Consider the following 19,018-nt stretch of genomic DNA (forward strand, 5'->3'; position numbering starts at 1 on the left):
CCTGTTCCATCGATCTATATTTCTGTTTTTGTGCCAATACCATACTGTCTTGATTACTGTAGTTTTGTAGTATAGTCTGAAGACAGGGAGCCTGATTCCTCCAGCTCCATTTTTCTTCCTCAAGATTGCTTTGGCTATTCGGGGTCTTTTGTGTTTCTGTACACATTGTGAAATTTTTTGTTCTAGTTCTGTGAAAATGGCTGTTGGTAGTTTGAGAGGGATTGCATTGAATCTGTAGATTGCTTTGGGTCATTTTTCATTTTCACAATGTTGATTCTTCCAGTCCAAGAACATGGTATATCTCTCCATCTGTTTGTATCATCTTTAATTTCTTTCATCAATGTCTTGTAGTTTGCTGCATACAGGTCTTTTGTCTCCTTAGGTAGGTTTATTCCTAGGTATTTTATTCTTTTTGTTGCATTGGTAAATGGGAGTGTTTCCTTAATTTCTCTTTCAGATTTTTCATCATTAGTGTATAGGAATGCAAGAGATTTCTGTGCATTAATTTTGTATCCTGCTGCTCTACCAAATTCATTAATTAGCTCTAGTAGTTTTCTGGTAGCATCTTTAGGATTCTCTATGTATAGTATCTTATCATCTGCAAACAGTGACCGTTTTACTTCTTTTCTGATTTGGATTCCTTTTATTTCTTTTTCTTCTCTGATTGCCGTGGCTAAAACTTCCAAAACTATGTTGAATAATAGTGGTGAGAGTGGGCAACCTTGTGTTGTTCCTGATCCTAGAGGAAATGCTTTCAGTTTTTCACCATTGAGAACGATGTTGGCTGTAGGTGTGTCATATATGACCTTTATTATGTTGAGGTAGGTTCCCTCTATGCCTACTTTCTGGAGAGTTTTTATCATAAATGGGTGTTGAATTTTGTCGAAAGCTTTTTCTGCATCTATTGAGATGATCATATGGTTTTCCTCCTTCAATTTGTTAATATGGTGTATCACATTGATTGATTTACGTATATTGAAGAATCCTTGCATTCCTGGGATAAACCCCACTTGATCATGGTGTATGATCCTTTTAATGTGCTGTTGGATGCTGTTTGCTAGTATTTTGTTGAGGATTTTGGCATCTATGTTCATCAGAGATATTGGCCTGTAGTTTTCTTTTTTTGTGACATCTTTGTCTGGTTTTGGTATCAGGGTGATGGTGTGAAGTTCTATATTTTTAAGCCTTATATTACCATCACTGAGAACCCAGCTCCAGCAGGGCTAATGCTCCGCCTTCAAAGAAACAAACTCAGAAAAGAGGGAAAATACCAGTACACATTTTCTTTTATTTTTAACAGCAAATCCATGCCCTGTCCCTTTTGTGATCCCTGAGAATGCTGTGCTTTCTGAAAAGGAGTTTTATGTCGATCAGAACGTATCTATCAAGTGTAGGGAAGGCTTCCTGCTCCAGGGCCAAAGCATCATCACCTGCAACCCTGACGAGACGTGGACACAGACAAGTGCCAGATGTGAAAGTAAGTCAGCACATGGGATCCAGTGAATTTCATTAGTGGGAACTGTTTCCTCATCTTTGGGAGATTATTTTCAATCAGGCACCTTACATGTAGATATTTAGAACTCTGTCTTATCATGGTCATCAACTTCTGTCTTGCTACTTTAAACTTTTTTTTTTAAATTTGAAATCCAAACATAAAAACACAATCCAGAACTAGACTAAAACCTGCCTGACCAGAATTTACTGAACAGGTTTTCAAAACGTGCTCTTCTAAGAATGCGCAGGATAGTAAATCTAAAATACCTATTTTTCCCCACGCTGTCAGAGTCCCTAAACTCTCCTTTAATGGGCTATGCATGCTTTGCAATACAAAAATTATTTCACCGTGGTTCTCCAGCTTGAGCAGATATCAGAACCACCTAGAGGGCTTGGTAAAAACAGATTGCTGGGAGACTTCCCTGGTGGTCCAGCGGTTAAGACTCCGTGCTCCCAATGCAGCGGGCCCGGGTTCAATCCCTGGTCAGGGAACTAGATCCCACATGCTGCAACTAAGACCCGGCGCAGCATGCATGCATACATATGTAAATAAATAAATAAATATTTAAAAATTTTTTTAAAAAGCAGATTGCTGGGCCCATCCTAGAGTGTCTGATTCAATAGGTCTGGAGTGAGCCCTGAGAATTTGCATCTTTAACAGTTTCCCAGGTGTGTCTGATGGCAGTACTGCTGGTCCTGGAACCACATCTGGAAAACCTCTGGGCTAGCACCATGCTGATACCTACCACACAGTCTGGCAGCCTCTCTTGCTGCCTTGTGATAACTCTTGACATTATTCTGCTTTTTTTAATATTTTAATTTACATAAGCATATGCTATTTTATTTTTTTCTTTTATTGAAGTATAGTAGATATACAATGTTGTGTTAGTTTCAGGTGGACAGCAAAGTGATTCAGTTACAAATATCTATATATATATTCTTCTTCAGATTCTTTTCCAGTATAGGTTATTACAAGATATTGAATATAGTACCCTGTGCTATTTTATATATAGTAGTGTGTATCTGTTAATCCCAAATTCCTAAGTTATCCCTCCCCCTCCTTTCCCTTTAGTAACCATAAGATTGTTTTATATGTCTGTGGGTCTGTTTCTGTTGTATAAATAAGTTCACTTGTATCATTTCTTAGATTCCACCTATAAGTGATATCATATGATATTTGTCTTTCTCTGTCTGACTTAACTTCACTTAGGGTGATAATCTCTAGTGCTGCAAATGGCATTATTTCATTCTTTTTTATAGAACTCTTGACATTTTTTAACACACATAAAGCATCTTTCCTGCCCAATATCCTGCCCTCCTTTGTGGTCCAGGCAACTCCCTCTACAGCAGTCAGCTAACAAATATTCACTGAGTCTAACCAGATGCGAGGTAATGGGCTACATAGTATAAAAATATATCATGCCTACAGTGGTCTTCATCTTCGGAACACTTGCACTTTAATTAATGAGATGAAAAATGTGCATATGAAGGCCATGGGGATTCTGAAATCAGAGAAAACCTGGGTTTGAGTTCTGTCCTCAAAACTTTCTAATTCTAAACTTATGCTAGTGCCCTAACTTCTCTGAACTTTGGAGTTCTCATTTGTAAATAGCACCAATAATGCCTATCTTATAGGTTTGTTTTGAAAAATGAATTGGTGTATATTTGTGATATGTCCTGATAGGAAGAGCTGTAAAATAGCCCCAAATCCTTGAATTCTCAGCTAGCAGCCTACTGCAGCATTAGAATTTTGATTTTACTCCAGAAAAGTGTGTATCATACTTCTAGCTGGGATTTGGGTCCCAATTCCTTATGAAATCTACCCCTAGTGAAGTGGGAAGAACTAAGTATGTATAAGCCTTGACTGTCTAGGGTCCTTTAAAGCCATCAGCCTGAACTAAAGCAGGCCAGGTGGCCCGATTCTGCCCACATATCCTCACGTTGTCCTTAGCTCCCGGAGACTTACCACTCAGGGCACTGGAAGCAAGAGCCAGGAGAGACATGCATTTATTACAAATGTCCCTTCAGTGCATGCTTAATTATTCCTCAGTATTCTTGAGAAGATCCGGGGTTGCCTAGGAGAGGAGACAGTTTCCACACTTGTTGTCCTCAATCCCTCTTTTGCATTTTCTGTTAGACAGGAAGTCTTTGGCTTAGAACAAATATCCTTCCTGAGGGACCAAAGCAGCCACCTTCCTCATCCTTTTCACCTCATCCTGCTATTTATCATTACAAATCAGTGATTAAAATTTAGTGTGTATGAGAATCCTCTGGGGAGAGTATGTAAAATGCAGACTCAAAAGCTAGAAATCCCAGATGTTTGCATTTTTAATAAGAACCCAAGCTGATTCCCACGCAGGTGGCCTGAAATCCGTGCTTTGACAACCACGTCTGTGAACCATCAAGCTCACTGGTATCTTTTTACATGCTGTTCCCCCAACCTGGAAGCAATAGTCCTCCTATCCACTCGAGCTTTATAGCCTGGTCCAAAGGCCACTGTCGTTGTGATTCATACCCTGACAATCCTAAGCATAATTAGTTACATTCACCTCAATTATTCTACAGTATGGCATCCGGACCTCTAATATAGCTCTTTTTAAGTTGTACGACAGTCTTTCTCTGTCTGTCTTCACCCATTTGTCTGAGCAAAGGTACAGCATTTTCTCCATTTATTTCTTTCCAGTTTCTGGTACACAGTATGCATTGATACCTATTGGATATCTGACTGATTGAATTAATGTTTTTAACTACCTTAGAAGGAAAAGAAAATTTAGAAGAATCAGACAAATTGATCATCCCCTCTGGCAAGATTTTAATAGTATTATGACCACAAAGTGACCTTTTAGAAGCCAGTTCATGAAGACTCATCTAAAAGTTAGCCTTATACAAACTGGATACTAATGAGAGTCCTGACTCCAATCCAGTCCTTGTCTTGTGAGACACCACAGAAAAACTCTAGTTATCTAGTTTATTCTCTTGTAAAATTCTCAAAGCAAAATTAGTTATAAACGTTTTTATTTAAATATTCAGTACCTGTGCTTTTAAAAGAGAGGATTCTCCTTCAATCTTACACTTTCCAAAAGAAGAGAGTCACTGCTTTACAGTCTTGGAAAGAGGGAAACTAATGTGAAACCTTGAATTTCATAAACCTCATCAAGCTGTGTAAATGGAGTATCTTTAGGCTAGAGACGGTATTCATTCATATACTCATCTTTCAAACATGTATCGAGAGCCCATTGTACGCCAGGCACTGTTCTAGGCACTAATAAAACAGCCATGATGGAATCTGCAGTACTACAATTCATGATCTTTACTCGAAAGTGATAAACTATAAATAATCCCCATGCTTCTTCTCTTCTTATTTGATAAGCATGCTGCATTGAAGTTCTTATACCTCTTTGGCGGGATATAAGAAGGCAAGACTTATTGCCTTGAGTATAAAATAGCTCAGCTTCAACATATGAATCAGAAGACAAAACCTTTGATTGTACATCTCATCTAATTTTTCTAGAGAGCAGCAGGTGATGCTTTTAGTTTCTGGTGTCTTTCAGATATTATGTAGGTGAAAAGGTTACCTTTGTGTATTTTGTCTTTCCTCTTTAAGTCTTAGAGGTGAAACTGTGTCCTCTCCCAACCACTGGCTGGGTTAGTAGCACAAGCTTAATTATATTTTTGGTTTTCCTATAGAAATCTCATGTGGTCCACCAACTCACGTAGAAAATGCAATTTCCCGAGGTGTACATTATCAGTATGGGGACATGATCACCTACTCGTGTTACAGTGGATACATGTTGGAGGGTTCCCTGAGGAGTGTTTGCCTAGAGAATGGAACCTGGACATCACCTCCTGTCTGCAGAGGTAAGGAAATATTTGAATGGTTAGTTCTTAGTGAAGCTGTAGGAAAACGTATATGGCAGTCTGATATGGCCAACAACTAGTATGCATGCTATTTTATCTTTCCTTGGCTTTCAGTCTTCTTTTAAGATGTGTGTCATTTTCCTTAACTTTATGAGTTTGATTTTTGAAGGCTTGCACACAGATCTCTGGCCCAACACATGACCCCTTTCTGAGTCAATCATGGCTCCTTACGCAAGTCTTCTCTCCAAATCTTGGAAGTGTTCTCCAGCTGCTAAGGGGAGCTGTGTCATGTCTGGGCCATGAGGGCACCTCCTGGACATTCAGGTGTTTCAACACAGATTCCAGTTCTACTCATCCATCCTGAGCAGACCCCTGAGCCCCATAAGGGATGAGGCAGCCCACCCAGAGGGCAGAGTATGAGACAAGAGGTACTGGGCGGCCCCAGGGAAGCAGAGCCCACCACTTGGTCTCCCTGGACATGCCGGGGGCTGGTGGCAAGCATTCCATGTTTACACGAGCTGTCTCTTTACTTGCTGGATTGAATTTGCAAACCTAAGGATGAATTTTGTGAGTGCATTCAATAATATCTTCTCGGGGACTTCCCTGGTGGTGCAGTGGTTAAGAATCTGCCTGCCAATGCAGGGGACACGGGTTCGAGCCCTGGTCCAGGAAGATCCCACATGCCATGGAGCAACTAAGCCTGTGAGCCACAACTACTGAGCCCACATGCGCCTAGAGCCCAGGCTCCACAACAAGAGAAGCCACCGCAATGAGAAGCCCACGCGCCACAATGAAGAGTAGCCCCCGCTTGCCACAACTAGAGAAAGCCTGTGCGCAGCAACAAAGACCCAACGCAGCCAAAAATAAATAAATAAATAAAACTAAAAAAAAATAATAATAATAATATCTTCTCGGGGGGGGGGGGAGGTTTCTATGTTGAAAATTCTGCAAAATGGAATGAGGTAGATAATGAGACATCCTAGTATGTCCTTCTAAAACTTACATTTCTCTAATAAGATAGGCTACTGTTTTTTACAAATCATAATAATTATTCCATTCATTCTACAAATACTTACTGAAAGTGAGGAATTCTGCTACCGAACAAGACAGACATCACCAAGGAACTAAAAGAATAATCACGTTGATAGATGGGTTGTCCACATGGCCATGAGGACAGTGGTCAGATTTGGATTTGGGGTGAAAAAAGGCCAAAGTCTTTTTTTTATTATTTTATTGTTGATTTTTCAGTTTTATAGTTGATTTACAATACTGTGTTAGTTTCAGGTGTACAGCAAAGTGATTCGGATATATAGTCTTTTCCACATTCTTTTCCATTATAGGTTATTACAAGATATTGAGGGAATTCCCTGCCGATCCAGTGGTTAGGACTCTGTACTTTCACTGCCGAGGGCCCGGGTTCAATATCTGGTTGGCAAACTAAGATCCCACAAGCCCGCATGGTGCGGACCCCCGCCAAAAAAAAAAAGATATTGAGTATAGTTCCCTATGCTATACAATAAATCCTTTTTATTTATTTTATATATAGTATTGTTTATCTGTTAGTCCCATACTCCTCCTCCTTTCCCCTTTGGTAACCATAATTTTGTTTTCTTTATCTGTGAGTCTGTTTCTGTTTTGTAAATAAGTTCATTTTTATTATTTCTTACTTTCCACATATAAGTGATATCATATAATATTTGTCTTTCTCTGATGTACTTCACTTAGTATGATAATCTCTAGGTCCATCCATGTTGCTGCAAATGGCAATATTTCATTCTTCTTTATGGCTGAGTAATATTCCAGTGTGGTGTGTGTGTGTGTGTGTGTGTGTGTGTGTGTGTGTGTGTGTGTGCATATATATATGGACACTTAGGTTGATGGACACTTAGGTTGCTTCTTGGCTATTGTCTGTTGTCTGCTATTAGCTATTGCCTATTAGCAGCTATTGTCTGCTAATAGCTATTGGCTATTGTCTGCTATGAACACTGGGGTGCGTGTATCTTTTCGTATTACAGTTTTTGTCTTTTCTGGATATATGCCCAGGAGTAGGATTGCTGGATCATACGGTAACTAATATGGTAAATTTTTAAAAATTTTTAAGGGACCTCCATACTGTTCTCCTTAGTGGCTGCACCAATTTACATTCCCACCAACAGTGTAGGAGGGTTTTCTCCACACCCTGTCCAGCGTTTATTATTTGTAGACTTTTTGATGATGGCCATTCTGACCAGTGTGAGGTGATAACTCATTGTAGTTTTGGTTTGCATTTCTCTGATAACTAGTGATGTTGAGCATCTTTTCATGTGCCTGTTGGCCATCTGTATGTCTTCTTTGGAGAAATGTCTATTTAGATCTTCTGCCCATTTTTAAATTAGGTTGTTGATTTTTTTGATAATGAGTTGTATGGGCTGTTTGTATATTTTGGAAATTAAGCCCTTGTCGGTAGCATCATTTGCAAATATTTTCTCCCAGCCCATAGGTTGTCTTTTCATTTTGTTTATGGTTTCCTTTGCTATGCAAAAGCTTATAGGTTTGACTAGGTCTCATTTGTTTATTTTTGCTTTTATTTCTTTTGCCTTGGGAAACCGACCTGAGAAAATAGTGCTACAATTTATGTCAGAGAATGTTTTGCTAATGTTCTCTTCTAGGAGTTTTATGGTGTCATGTCTTAAGTCAAAAATGCCAAAGTCTTCAGTGACTTTGGGGGCAGGGAGAATTGAGGAAATCAGTGAATGAAAGGCATGAGCCTCAAAAGAGGCAAGAGTTATTGCAAGAGAAAGGAGATTAATTGTCTGGAAGCAGCAATGAGAAATGAGATCACCAACACGTGGGTTGTAAGAGTATGTGCCAACTCCTCTTGAGAGGGTTGCTGAGGAGGTGGTATCCTCAAGGAATAGCCCAGGTGTCACTTAAAGTCAGAAGTCAAATGAAAGTTGTGTGTTTGTTTACTTGTTTGTTTGTTTCTTCACTTGTTTAAGATAGTGTGGGACAGTGGTTATCACCAAAGAGCTACCGGCCATCAAAGGCCTCCTTTGGAAGAGAATTTTCGCATCTTCTAGAAGGGCACTTCCCCTGGTCCAGATCAAAAGAGACTATCTTTTTATATAAACCACCTTGTTCCCTCCTGCCCTGAATCCTCAAATTATGAAAACGTTTATAGTTACAGTCTCAGAACTACCCAAGCTTGTTTATGCCCCTCCTGAGCCCCTCATGCTCATCCCCAACCGAATCTTGAGGTTGGGTTTTGTTTCTCTTCCTTAAAACTCGATTCAAGGAAATAGCATGGAATGTAAATAATGAGTCCTATTTTCTGACAACCACCCTTCCATGATTCCCTAGATTTATGCCTCATCCTGCTTGTTTTCCAGCTGTCTGTCGGTTCCCATGTCAGAATGGAGGTATCTGCCAACGCCCAAATGCTTGTTCCTGTCCAGACGGCTGGATGGGGCGTCTCTGTGAAGAGCGTGAGTCTGTCCTCAAATCTTACTTTGAGTCCCAGTGGTTAGCCTAGAAGTTGCCAACTCAGGGGAGTTACTAGGAGCTGGCTTTACCAGTGGCAGAGATTCACTTGCTTAAATCCCATAGCAGACCAGACAGAGGGCCAAGGGCTGATTTACACATGTCATTTAGTTGCAGAACATCTAGAATATCAGTGATCTTGAAAAATACACTTATCAAGATCCATCCAAAGCTGTCTTCATCTGCCTCCTGGCACAGATTTCCAAGAATCTTCTTGGGAAGGAGCTTATAATAGAGGGTTCCACAACCCTGGTCTTCCTTTATCTCACTTCTGTTTATGTTCTGTGCCACTCATTGCTACAGTTGGTATAAATTCATGGCATTGCATAACATTGTACTTTTCAGGTAAGATTTGGAGCCCACCATTAATTAAGGGTAGCTCTTCCCAATTAAGAAAGTAAGGAAAGTTGGTACTCTCATATCTATACAGTGCTTGATAAATTAACATAGAATTTCGATCCTCATGGAAATGCATTTAAATTTGAATTTCCGAAAGAATGTAAATGAATGGTTTTAATTTTTTTAATGTCTAAACTATACTTTGTTTCAATATCTTAAAAAATATATCTGTATGGATAAAATGATTTCATGTTTCATTGGGAGTGTGTAAATCACATTGAGTCACTAACGTGATGGCCATTGGTCTATATCAGTTCTTTTTAAGGCCAGACATTTTATAAGAGATTCTAAAGTGTAACTATTTCAACTAATCTAGAAAGGAAAATATAGGATGGAAATCAATTTAGGGTGCTAACAACTTGCCAAAGCAAGTGTTCTCACAGTGATTCAGAAAGAAGAGAATTGCATTTTTCCTTCTTCTTCTCTCCAATCCTGCCTTCCCACTTAGGGCTCCCACACATGGCCTGCTATAATGCTAAGGATCCAAAGACTGGGGAAACATTTACCCTGGGGTAACAACAGGCTTGGCTTAGTTCACTGAACATGTGCTGGTAATGCATTAGAGCAGGCCTTCCCAAGCTTTACTGTGCATACAGAACACCTGGGAGAAGTTAAATGCAGATTCTGATTTGGTAGATCTGGGTTGGGACCTGAGATTCTGCATTTCTAGCCAAGTCCTACATAATACCAACGTTTTGGGTTTGAGAACCGTGCTTTGAGTACCAAGCCAGTAGACAATCTCACTCCTTTTAAACAGACTACACCTCTTTACAGAGCTCAGTAGTTTCTAGTAGGAGAAGTGATTGCCGTGGAGGGTGTAGGGGAGGCCTCATTCAGTCACCATCAGGCCTCAGCTCCAAGAAAATAAAGGTTGAGCTGTCCCATCACTACTAATGTGTTGCCAACACCAGCCCATGGAAGAGCTTATCTGACTCCCATTCTCACATTTAATTAAAGGCAAGAAGAGAATCTCGAGGTAGCCAAACCCTCTTAGAGCATTTTATGTAATTTGTAATGGAAATTTGAAACGATAACAAATGGAGAACATTCTGCTTAGTTTGTGAATAGAAAGCAAAGCACTTAGCAGGCATCGATTACAGTGTGTCCTCTCGGAAAGAGTGCATTTGGCATTAGAGTCATTACATCAGGTTGAGGGTTCAGACTGACTTTCTGGATTGTGTTTTCCCAATGATACTGATTAATAAACAGAGCATATGGAAGATTATCTAGTGGGTCATCCAAGGTTTTACTCCTCCTGGAAAATGTTTTTTGAACACTTGAATATATCTGAGTGTGTGTGTTTTGATCAAATCCTTTCTGATCTCCTTTCTAGCAATCTGCATTCTTCCCTGTCTGAATGGCGGTCGCTGTGTGGCACCGTATCAGTGTGACTGTCCATCTGGCTGGACAGGGTCCCGCTGTCACACAGGTAGGCCTCCTCTCATGGTTTGTTTTCTTGGTGACTTGGCTCCGTGAAGCCCTAGAGGACACTGATGAGTGTGACTCAGATTCAGAGGTGGCAGCGAAACAAAAGGGTATCAGAATTTCTCAAGAATTCCTCAAGGGACTTCCGTGGCGGTCCAGTGGTTAAGATTCCACGCTTCCAATGCAGGGGGCGTGGGTTCAATCCCTGGTCGGGGAACTAAGATCCCACATGGGATCTTGGTTGAAAAGATCCAAAAAAAAAAAATTAAAAAAAAAAAAATCATTCCTCAAGGTGGTCCCTTGAATGGCGGTCTCAATGCTGAACCTATGGCTGCCTCAGAGACACCTCTCGGGGTCCTGTGACAAAAAAGAGCATCTGAGTTGACTCAGTTGTCAGCCTTCTTCATGTCATTTGCTCTATTTTGCAGAATGTAGAGGAAACATAATGCAGAAGTTTGGAAGAATATTTATTTTAATCTCTATGAAGATAAATCACTAAATTCGCAGTACCTATCTAGAAAGAACAAGACTCTAAATAAATACAATTTAAGTTAAAGTGAAAAAACTCAACAAGAGATGGTTCCTTATCATGGAAGACAGTAACAAACTGTTGTTGATTGGTTGGTGACAAACATGTCCCCTTAGTAACCCTTGTCTATCTCAAATACGGGCATTTATCCCACTGTACTTTGATATCTATTTAATAGCTTGGTTATTGAACTTTCCCTGCCCTCACTAGATTGTATGCCACCTGAGGGCAGGGATATTCCTTTGTGATCTTTATATCTTCAGTACCTAGCATAGTGCCTGCATATGATAGGATTTTCAGTAATTGTCTAATAAATCAATCAGTTTAAAATGATAGATTTTTTTACCTTTTTAATGTCCTAATTTTCAGGCAACTATTAAAAGCAAAGAACTTGCTATATTTATTTAACACTCTACTATTCCTCCTGTAAATAATATGTATACCACCTCCTAGTGAGGTTAATTGTAAAGTAGAACAAGCTAGCTGACACCAGAGCTTGTCATGAGCTCTGAGGCTGGGGTGACCATGTAATTTAGCCTCCAGACTGGGACGTTTTTGATAATGAAAGGGGCACTATTAATAGGTAAGCCAGGGAAATGGTGGTGAAAGGTAAAAAGGCAAAATCAAATGTGCAGCCACCCCACATAAAGCCAAAAGTGACGCATCCATGAGTGTAGGAAAGGAAAAATGTAATTCCGGAGGCTAAATTTGAAGCTTTTATTTGAAACTCTTACAGCAATCTATTTGGTATTTCTTTATTACAAATCAGCCTTGGTATTTATCTATATTTCTCATGCATACAAAATTGAAGCTACCTGCAAACCAGCCTTGCCCTTTCCCAGGCATCTTATCTTCGCAGGTGGTGGCATCATGCTTCCAGATGGAGACATCCTCCACTCTCCCTCCCCTTCATCTGAGATTACCAGTATCAACACTCCTTCTGTTCCTTCCTGCACAGTATCTCTTGCATCTTACTCTATCCCCACTATCACCAGCTAGTAAAAGACCCCTCCTTTGGATCACTGCCAGAGTCTACTACTTGACCTTCCCATCTCCTTTTCCAAAACAACACCATTACACACTACCTTGGGCATGAATTGCCCTTTTTAAGAACCTAAGATGGTTGCCTATTGTCTTCACATCCAACCCAAATTCTTCTGACTCTCAGACTGGCGTCAGCACACCTGATACACCTTACTTCCCATCCTGCCAGTCACATCCTGTCCCCCGCAGACGTGGCTTCCTCTACCTATTGAAACTTGATCCAACCTCCAAAGCCCTGCCCAAGTTTCCTCTTGGCCCTAAACTTGCTCTCTACCATGATAATCTACCTTCTAACATTCCATGTCTATAGATATTACACAATTAGCTAGAACCATGCCATTTAAAGCTCAGTTGATCTGATTTATTTGTATTTCTTTTAGCTCCTTAGCTCCCTAACTGACATTAAGCACCTTCATGACATGAGCCGTATAGTCTTTATTTTTTTTCAATCTTGCCGCAGCTACCTCAGCCCATATCCCACTTATACCCACTAAGTATTCATATTCAATGTACAAAGTGTATAAAACAGGAGCTCCTGCCCTCCAGAATCCAATGTACAAAATAAGAAGGGATACAGAGTGGCCTATAAGTAGGTGACTAGCGGCTAACTGAATTCTCTAAAAGGACAACAGTGAAGTTGGGTAAACTACCCAAGTGCAGACATTCAGAAAAGGCTTTCCAAGCATAGAATCAAAGGAAGAGGAGTCACCAGGAGGAGCTCGTTCTAGCCAAAGGCATGGAAGAATAGCACAAACGTGATCAGCAAAACAGAGCTGAAGCCACAGAGGCAGTGTAGGGGTGTGGCTGGAAATGAAGCTGTAAAGATGGGCAGAGCCAGATTAGGAAGCACGTTGCATGCCAAGTTCAAGATGCTGGATTATGTCTTCTGAGCCACAGAAGCCACTAAAGGGTCTTAAGCAGGAAAAGCATGTGATCAGATTTTCTTTTTGAAAAATGATTTTGGCAGCAGTACGGAGAAGGGCAGAAAGCAAGACTTCAATTAGGGAGACTTGTTAGGGAGTTATCAAAGCAGAATTGGCAAGAGGTTATGAAGTCTAGAGAAATAAGGACGACCAAAAAGGATGGATTGGAGAGAAGTTAGGGAGATGAGCCAACACTACTTGGTTATAGATGTATTGTAGGAGTAAAGGTCTGAAGAGAGTCAAGACTGATATTTCCAGTTTGGGCCCCTGAGTGGAAGGTGGTGCCACTTCTACCCTTGAGATAGAAAACCCAAGAGGAACAGGTTTGAAGGTACAGATAAGGAGTTAAGTAAGTAAGGACATGCTGAGTTTGAGGGGCCAGTGGAACGTAAAAGGGAGAGGTCTGACAGGCAATTGGATGATGGTTTAGGTTCCCAGAAGACTCATCTACATTGAAGATAGAAATATGTCAGTCATCATTGGAAAACATTCATGGGGGAGAAAAAATAAGTCTTTGCAGAAGACACGTAGCATGAGAAGGTGGCCCGGAATAGAACGTTGGGGGCACCCATGTTATAGGGAAGGAGGAAGGTGTTAGGCTTTTAGACAGAGAAGTGAAAATAATAAAAAAATGTGTTAGTACAGTCAAGTACCACTAAATCATCATGCTCTTGAAAAAGAGTAATTTTTTTTATATATATTAGCAAGCAGAGATGGAGAATTAGTTGTGGATTATTGGGTTTTATTTTTGCTATTTTTAACCCTGCTTTATTTCATAATCTCCTTTTTGTTATATTGCAAATACGCTCATTCTGTTAGCTTGCTCGTCAAGAAAGCTAAGGGCAAAGACTGGTGTTTTCCTTCTTGCCCTCTCTCAGTGCTTATCCAGTGCCTGGATTGCTGACGTTTTCCCCATATTTTATGAATGAGTGATTAGAGAAGTGACATTTCTTTATCTCTCACCAAAGATGAGTTTTTCCTCTGGGGAAGCCTGCCCTTTCCAAGCTATAATGAGGCTGAAATCATGAGACTTAAATGTTTCTCATTCCCAGCTTTCTCCCAATAGACATTTTATTTTTTTCTTTGATACGTTAAACTGACTGGTCTTCATCAGTTTTTAGTGTCCTTAGGTTTTTTAACAGATAGATTCATGCAGGTGAAGTGTTTGACTCTGAGACTAAGGACTTGTGAGAAAGATGTCTGCATAGTAAATCCCTGGGTGTTCACTCAGGGTTTCACCTGTGGCTAATTTTTAACTCTACCCCAGTTTCTGTAATTCCAATGGTAAAAGCCATGAAATATGTTTCCTAGCAAACACAAAGGGCTTTTGAATCATCTGTCATGTTAGACAGTCTGCATGCCTGATCTGTTGTCGTAAGAGTTGATGTCTGATGTAATGACTTCATCAGTCATAGAGTTCAGTGCCGGCTCCCTCCAGAGACTTACAGTCTCATCGAGTATTTGAATAATTTACATTCCAAAACAGTATGTGTCAAATTGGTTGAACAAATAAAAAGATTAAAGAGAAAAATCAGTCGACTCTGAGTTATCAGCAAAGGTTTCAGTATGTAGGTAGAACTTAACCTGGGGCTTAAATATGAAAATTGAGTCGGCTGGAAGGAAAAAGGGAGGTGGTACCACATAATGACATGAGGTTGAGCAAAGTAGCAGGATGCAGTCCATGAGGAATGTTGGCGGCTGGAGCAGAAAGCAGAGTCAAATCTTATTCTGCCTGCCTTCATGGGCATCTTCACAATTGCTCAGTATTCATTAAATAAACACATGAATTTTTCATCCCAGCTGTTTGCCAGTCTCCCTGCTTAAATGGTGGAAAATGCGTAAGACCAAACCGATGCCATTGTCTCTCGGCTTGGACAGGACATGACTGTTCCAGGTAAGACAACCAAAAACTACTCTTTATCTATAACATAAGGAGACTGAAATTCAAGTCAGTTAAGTTGTCTCAAGAGCCAGAAGGTACCTCTAGTTTGAATGTAAGCATTTTGTATCCAAAACTGTCCATTTTGAGATATTCCCTAAATTTGAACTAAAGCCAAACGAAGAAGTATTAGTTAAGGATTGACAAATAAAACAATGACTTCTCAAAAACACATATGTGTTACAGCACATATACTAAAATTGGAACAACACAGAGAAGATTAGCATAGCCCCTGCATAAGGAGGACTTGCAAATTTGTGAAGTGTTCCATATTTTTCCACAAAAAAAAAAAAAGGGAAAAAAGGGTTAATTAAACAAATAAATTAACTGCCTTCTTGAACAGAAGATTGCACCCTTCATATGCAAGGATGCAAATAAATAACAAACTCAATATGTTTTATTGATGTTCATTTCTATTCCTGTTTATAATAAAAAATAGAATTGAAATTGATGATAAGGAATGTTTGTTTTTAAAGTCAAAATTTTTGTTTCATATTTTTTATGGTATATATAGTCAGTATTTAATGGACTACAAGAAAATTTATGTAAAAATATGTTCTAGCAAGTGGTTTCTCATTTCTAACCAGATAAATATCATAGTTGAGAAAAGATTATCACAAAAATAAATCAAAGGAGAAATAGTTTGAAATAATTTTTAAAAAATAATTATAATTTAAACTTTTTTATTGAGGTGTAATGGACATACAGCATTATATTAGTTTAGTATATTAGTACAACATAGTGATTCAATATTTGTATGTATATATTGCTCAGTGAACACCACAATAAGTCTAGTTAACTATGTAAGTCCATGTACATAGTTATAAAATTTTTTTCTTGTGATGAGAACCTTTAAGATCTACTGTCTTAGCAACATCAAATGTGCTATACAGCATTATTAATTATAATTGCCATGTTATACATTACATCCGCATGACATTTATTTTATAACTGGAAGTTTGTACCTTTTGACTCCTTTCACCCATTTTGCTCACCCGCTACCCCCACCGCTACCTCTGGCGACCACCAACCTGTTCTGTGTATCTATAAGTTTGGTTTGGGTTTTGGTTGTAAATTCTACATACAAGCGAGATCATACGGTACTTGTCTTTCTTTGACTCATTTCACTTAGCATAATGCCCTCAAGGTCCATCCATGTTGTCAGAGTTGGCAAGATTTCATTCTTTTTATGGCTTAATAATATTCCATTGTGGTGTGTGTGTGTGTGTGTGTGTGTGTGTGTGTGTACACACACACATATTTTCTTTATCCATTTATCCATTGATGGACACTTAGGTTGTTTCCATGTCTTGGCTGTTGTAAATAATGCTGAAATGAACATGGGGGTGCAGATATCTTTTAGAGTTAGTGTTTTTGTTTTCTTCAGTTAAATACCCAGAAGCGGAATTGCAGGATCATATGGTAGTTTTATTTTAAATTTTTTGAGGAGCCTCCATACTGTTTTGTACAGTGGCTGTACCAATTTACATTCCCACCAATAGTGCACAAGGGTTTCCTTTTCTCTACATCCTCAACAATGCTTGTTATTTCTTGTCTTTTTGATAATAGCCATTCTAATAGGTGTGAGATGATGTCTAATTGTAGTTTTAATTTGTGTTTCCCGATGACTAGTGATGTTGAGCATCTTTTCATGTACCTACCTGTTGGCCTTCTGTATGTCTTCTATGGAAAAATGTCTGTTTGGATCCTCTGCCCATTCTTTAATCAGATGGAGTTATTTTTGCTTTTGAGTTGTATGAGTTCTTTATATTTTTTGGATGTTAACCCCTTACAAGATATATGGTTGGCAAATATTTTCTCCCGTTCAGTAGATTGACTTTTCATTTTGCTGATGCTTTTCTGTGCTGTGCAAAATCTTTTTAGTTGGATGTAGTCCCACTTGTTTATTTTTGCTTCTGTTGCCTTTGTTTTTGGTGTCAAACCCAAAAAAAATCATGCCAAGGCTGACGTCAAGGAGCCTACCACCTATGTTTTCTTCTAGGAGTTTTAAGGTTTCAAGTCTTACATTCAAATCTTTAATTCATTTTGAGTTGATTTTTGTGTATGGTGTCAGATAATGGTCTACTTTCATCCTTTTGCACGTGGTTGTCCAGTTTTCCCAGTACCATTCATCGAAGAGACTGTCCTTTCCCCATTGTATATTCTTGGCTCTTTTGTCATAAGTTAACTGACCATATATGTGTGGATTTATTTCTGGGTTCTCTATTCTGCTTCATTGATCTATGTATCTGTTTTTATGCCAGTAACATACCATTCTGATTACATATTGCGTCATACCATTGCCAAAATATTTTCAATATTAAAACATTGTCCTCACAAATATTGCAATGTTGGAACATCACCAGCTCTATTTTAAAACTTTTAATATACATCATTGTATTACATCACTTAGATTTGTATTTTGTATATTTACTTCCATCTTACAGGAATCATTAAAAACAAATGGATATTTCCATATTGATTTTTAAAAGTTAACTGAAAAGAGCTTTTATTTTTCCATTTCCTTTTATTTCATTTTGATTGGAATATCAAAGTCAACTTGCAAAGACAAAAATCTATCTAAATACAAACTTAATTAACAAAAAAAAAATCTCATGCCCATGAATTTCTTCATATCACCTCAAATATATGCCACCTCTGCAGAGAGAAAAAAAACTGAACCCCAAAGAACAAATTTGGATTGTACAAGTATATTTAGACGTTTCCAAGATAAAGATGATCATTTTACCTGAGAGCAGAGTCGAAAGAACTTGAGAGTCAAACTGGAGAGAATTGCTGGGAAAAAAGAGAGCAAAGAATAGAAGAGAGAGAGAGAGAAAAAATAAAAGGAGTAAGAATGACAGTGACTCAAAAAGGAACAAGAAGTATTTGTAACATTCTTATAATTTTAGACTTAATGTTTCAACTACTTCATTTTACAGATAAGAAAAGGAAACTCAAAGTTTGCGTGATTCCCTAATATCAAAATACAGTTGACCCTTGAACAACATGGATTTGTTTACCTGTATGTAGATTTTTTGTAATAAATCCATAGTACAGTACACACGATCTGGTTGACTCTGTGGATACAGAGCCACACAACAGAGGACTGACCAAATGTAAAGTTGTACACCAATTTTTGACTGCTGAGAGGGTCAGCACCCCTAACCCTGACATTGTTCAAGGGTCAAAGGAGCTTTTTCTTGACCAGGGGAAGGGTAGTTATCAGCTTATGTTAAAATACTGTCTATTAATAAAGATAACACAGTCTTCTAGATTTTTTTTACGCAAAAGGTTGATAATGGAATCCAAAAAAATGATGGCAAATTCACCTTAGAGGCATTTCCCACATTCAAGGAAAGGTCAACCCAGAGGCCTCAGCAGCCCCCCTGCCCATCCTTATGCTGTGATGGATTTTTCTAGGAGACCTGAATTAGCTAGGACTCTCTTACTGCAACTCTAACTGGCTTAAGCAAAGAAAGGAATCTGTTATCACAATAATGGGATCCTGTATGGAACCGGAAGATGTGGGTTGGCTCAACATCAAGACAACCAGACTGAGTTCTTGAAAGCCATCTGAAGTCTCTCACCTCCCGTCTCACCTCCTCTCTCCAGCATCTTCTCCATGTTCTCTTGCTGCAGAGTGCTTTCCTCTGCTGTTCAGTTCGCATGGAAGGACAGAACTGCTTATAGAGCCCACATTTTACCTGTCACACTCCAGTATCTACAGAAATAGTGTGCTGACCCAGTTTAAAATTCCAGGAGAAGAACTCACGAGTCCAGATTGATTCAAGGGCCCACCATGGATCGATCAGTCAATGGTGATCCTAGGTTAGGTCATGTTATACTAACGTGAAAAGTCATTTTGCTAAAACTTTTACCATACCT

At 39.1% G+C, this 19,018-nt stretch overlaps 1 protein-coding gene across 1 annotated transcript in view; it reads left to right on the forward strand.

The window, feature by feature from the left end:
* SVEP1 (sushi, von Willebrand factor type A, EGF and pentraxin domain containing 1) overlaps positions 1–19,018 on the forward strand; it is a 196,701-nt gene that overhangs the window by 162,620 nt on the left and 15,063 nt on the right. The window contains exons 43-47 of the mRNA XM_082469099.1: positions 1,301–1,477; positions 5,182–5,352; positions 8,721–8,816; positions 10,604–10,699; positions 14,992–15,085. Of these exons, the coding sequence (XP_082325225.1) occupies positions 1,301–1,477; positions 5,182–5,352; positions 8,721–8,816; positions 10,604–10,699; positions 14,992–15,085 (634 nt within the window). The remainder of the gene's footprint in view (positions 1–1,300; positions 1,478–5,181; positions 5,353–8,720; positions 8,817–10,603; positions 10,700–14,991; positions 15,086–19,018) is intronic.

Source organism: Balaenoptera physalus, assembly GCF_965194825.1.
Source record: "Balaenoptera physalus genome assembly, chromosome: 7".
NCBI lineage: Eukaryota > Metazoa > Chordata > Mammalia > Artiodactyla > Balaenopteridae > Balaenoptera > Balaenoptera physalus.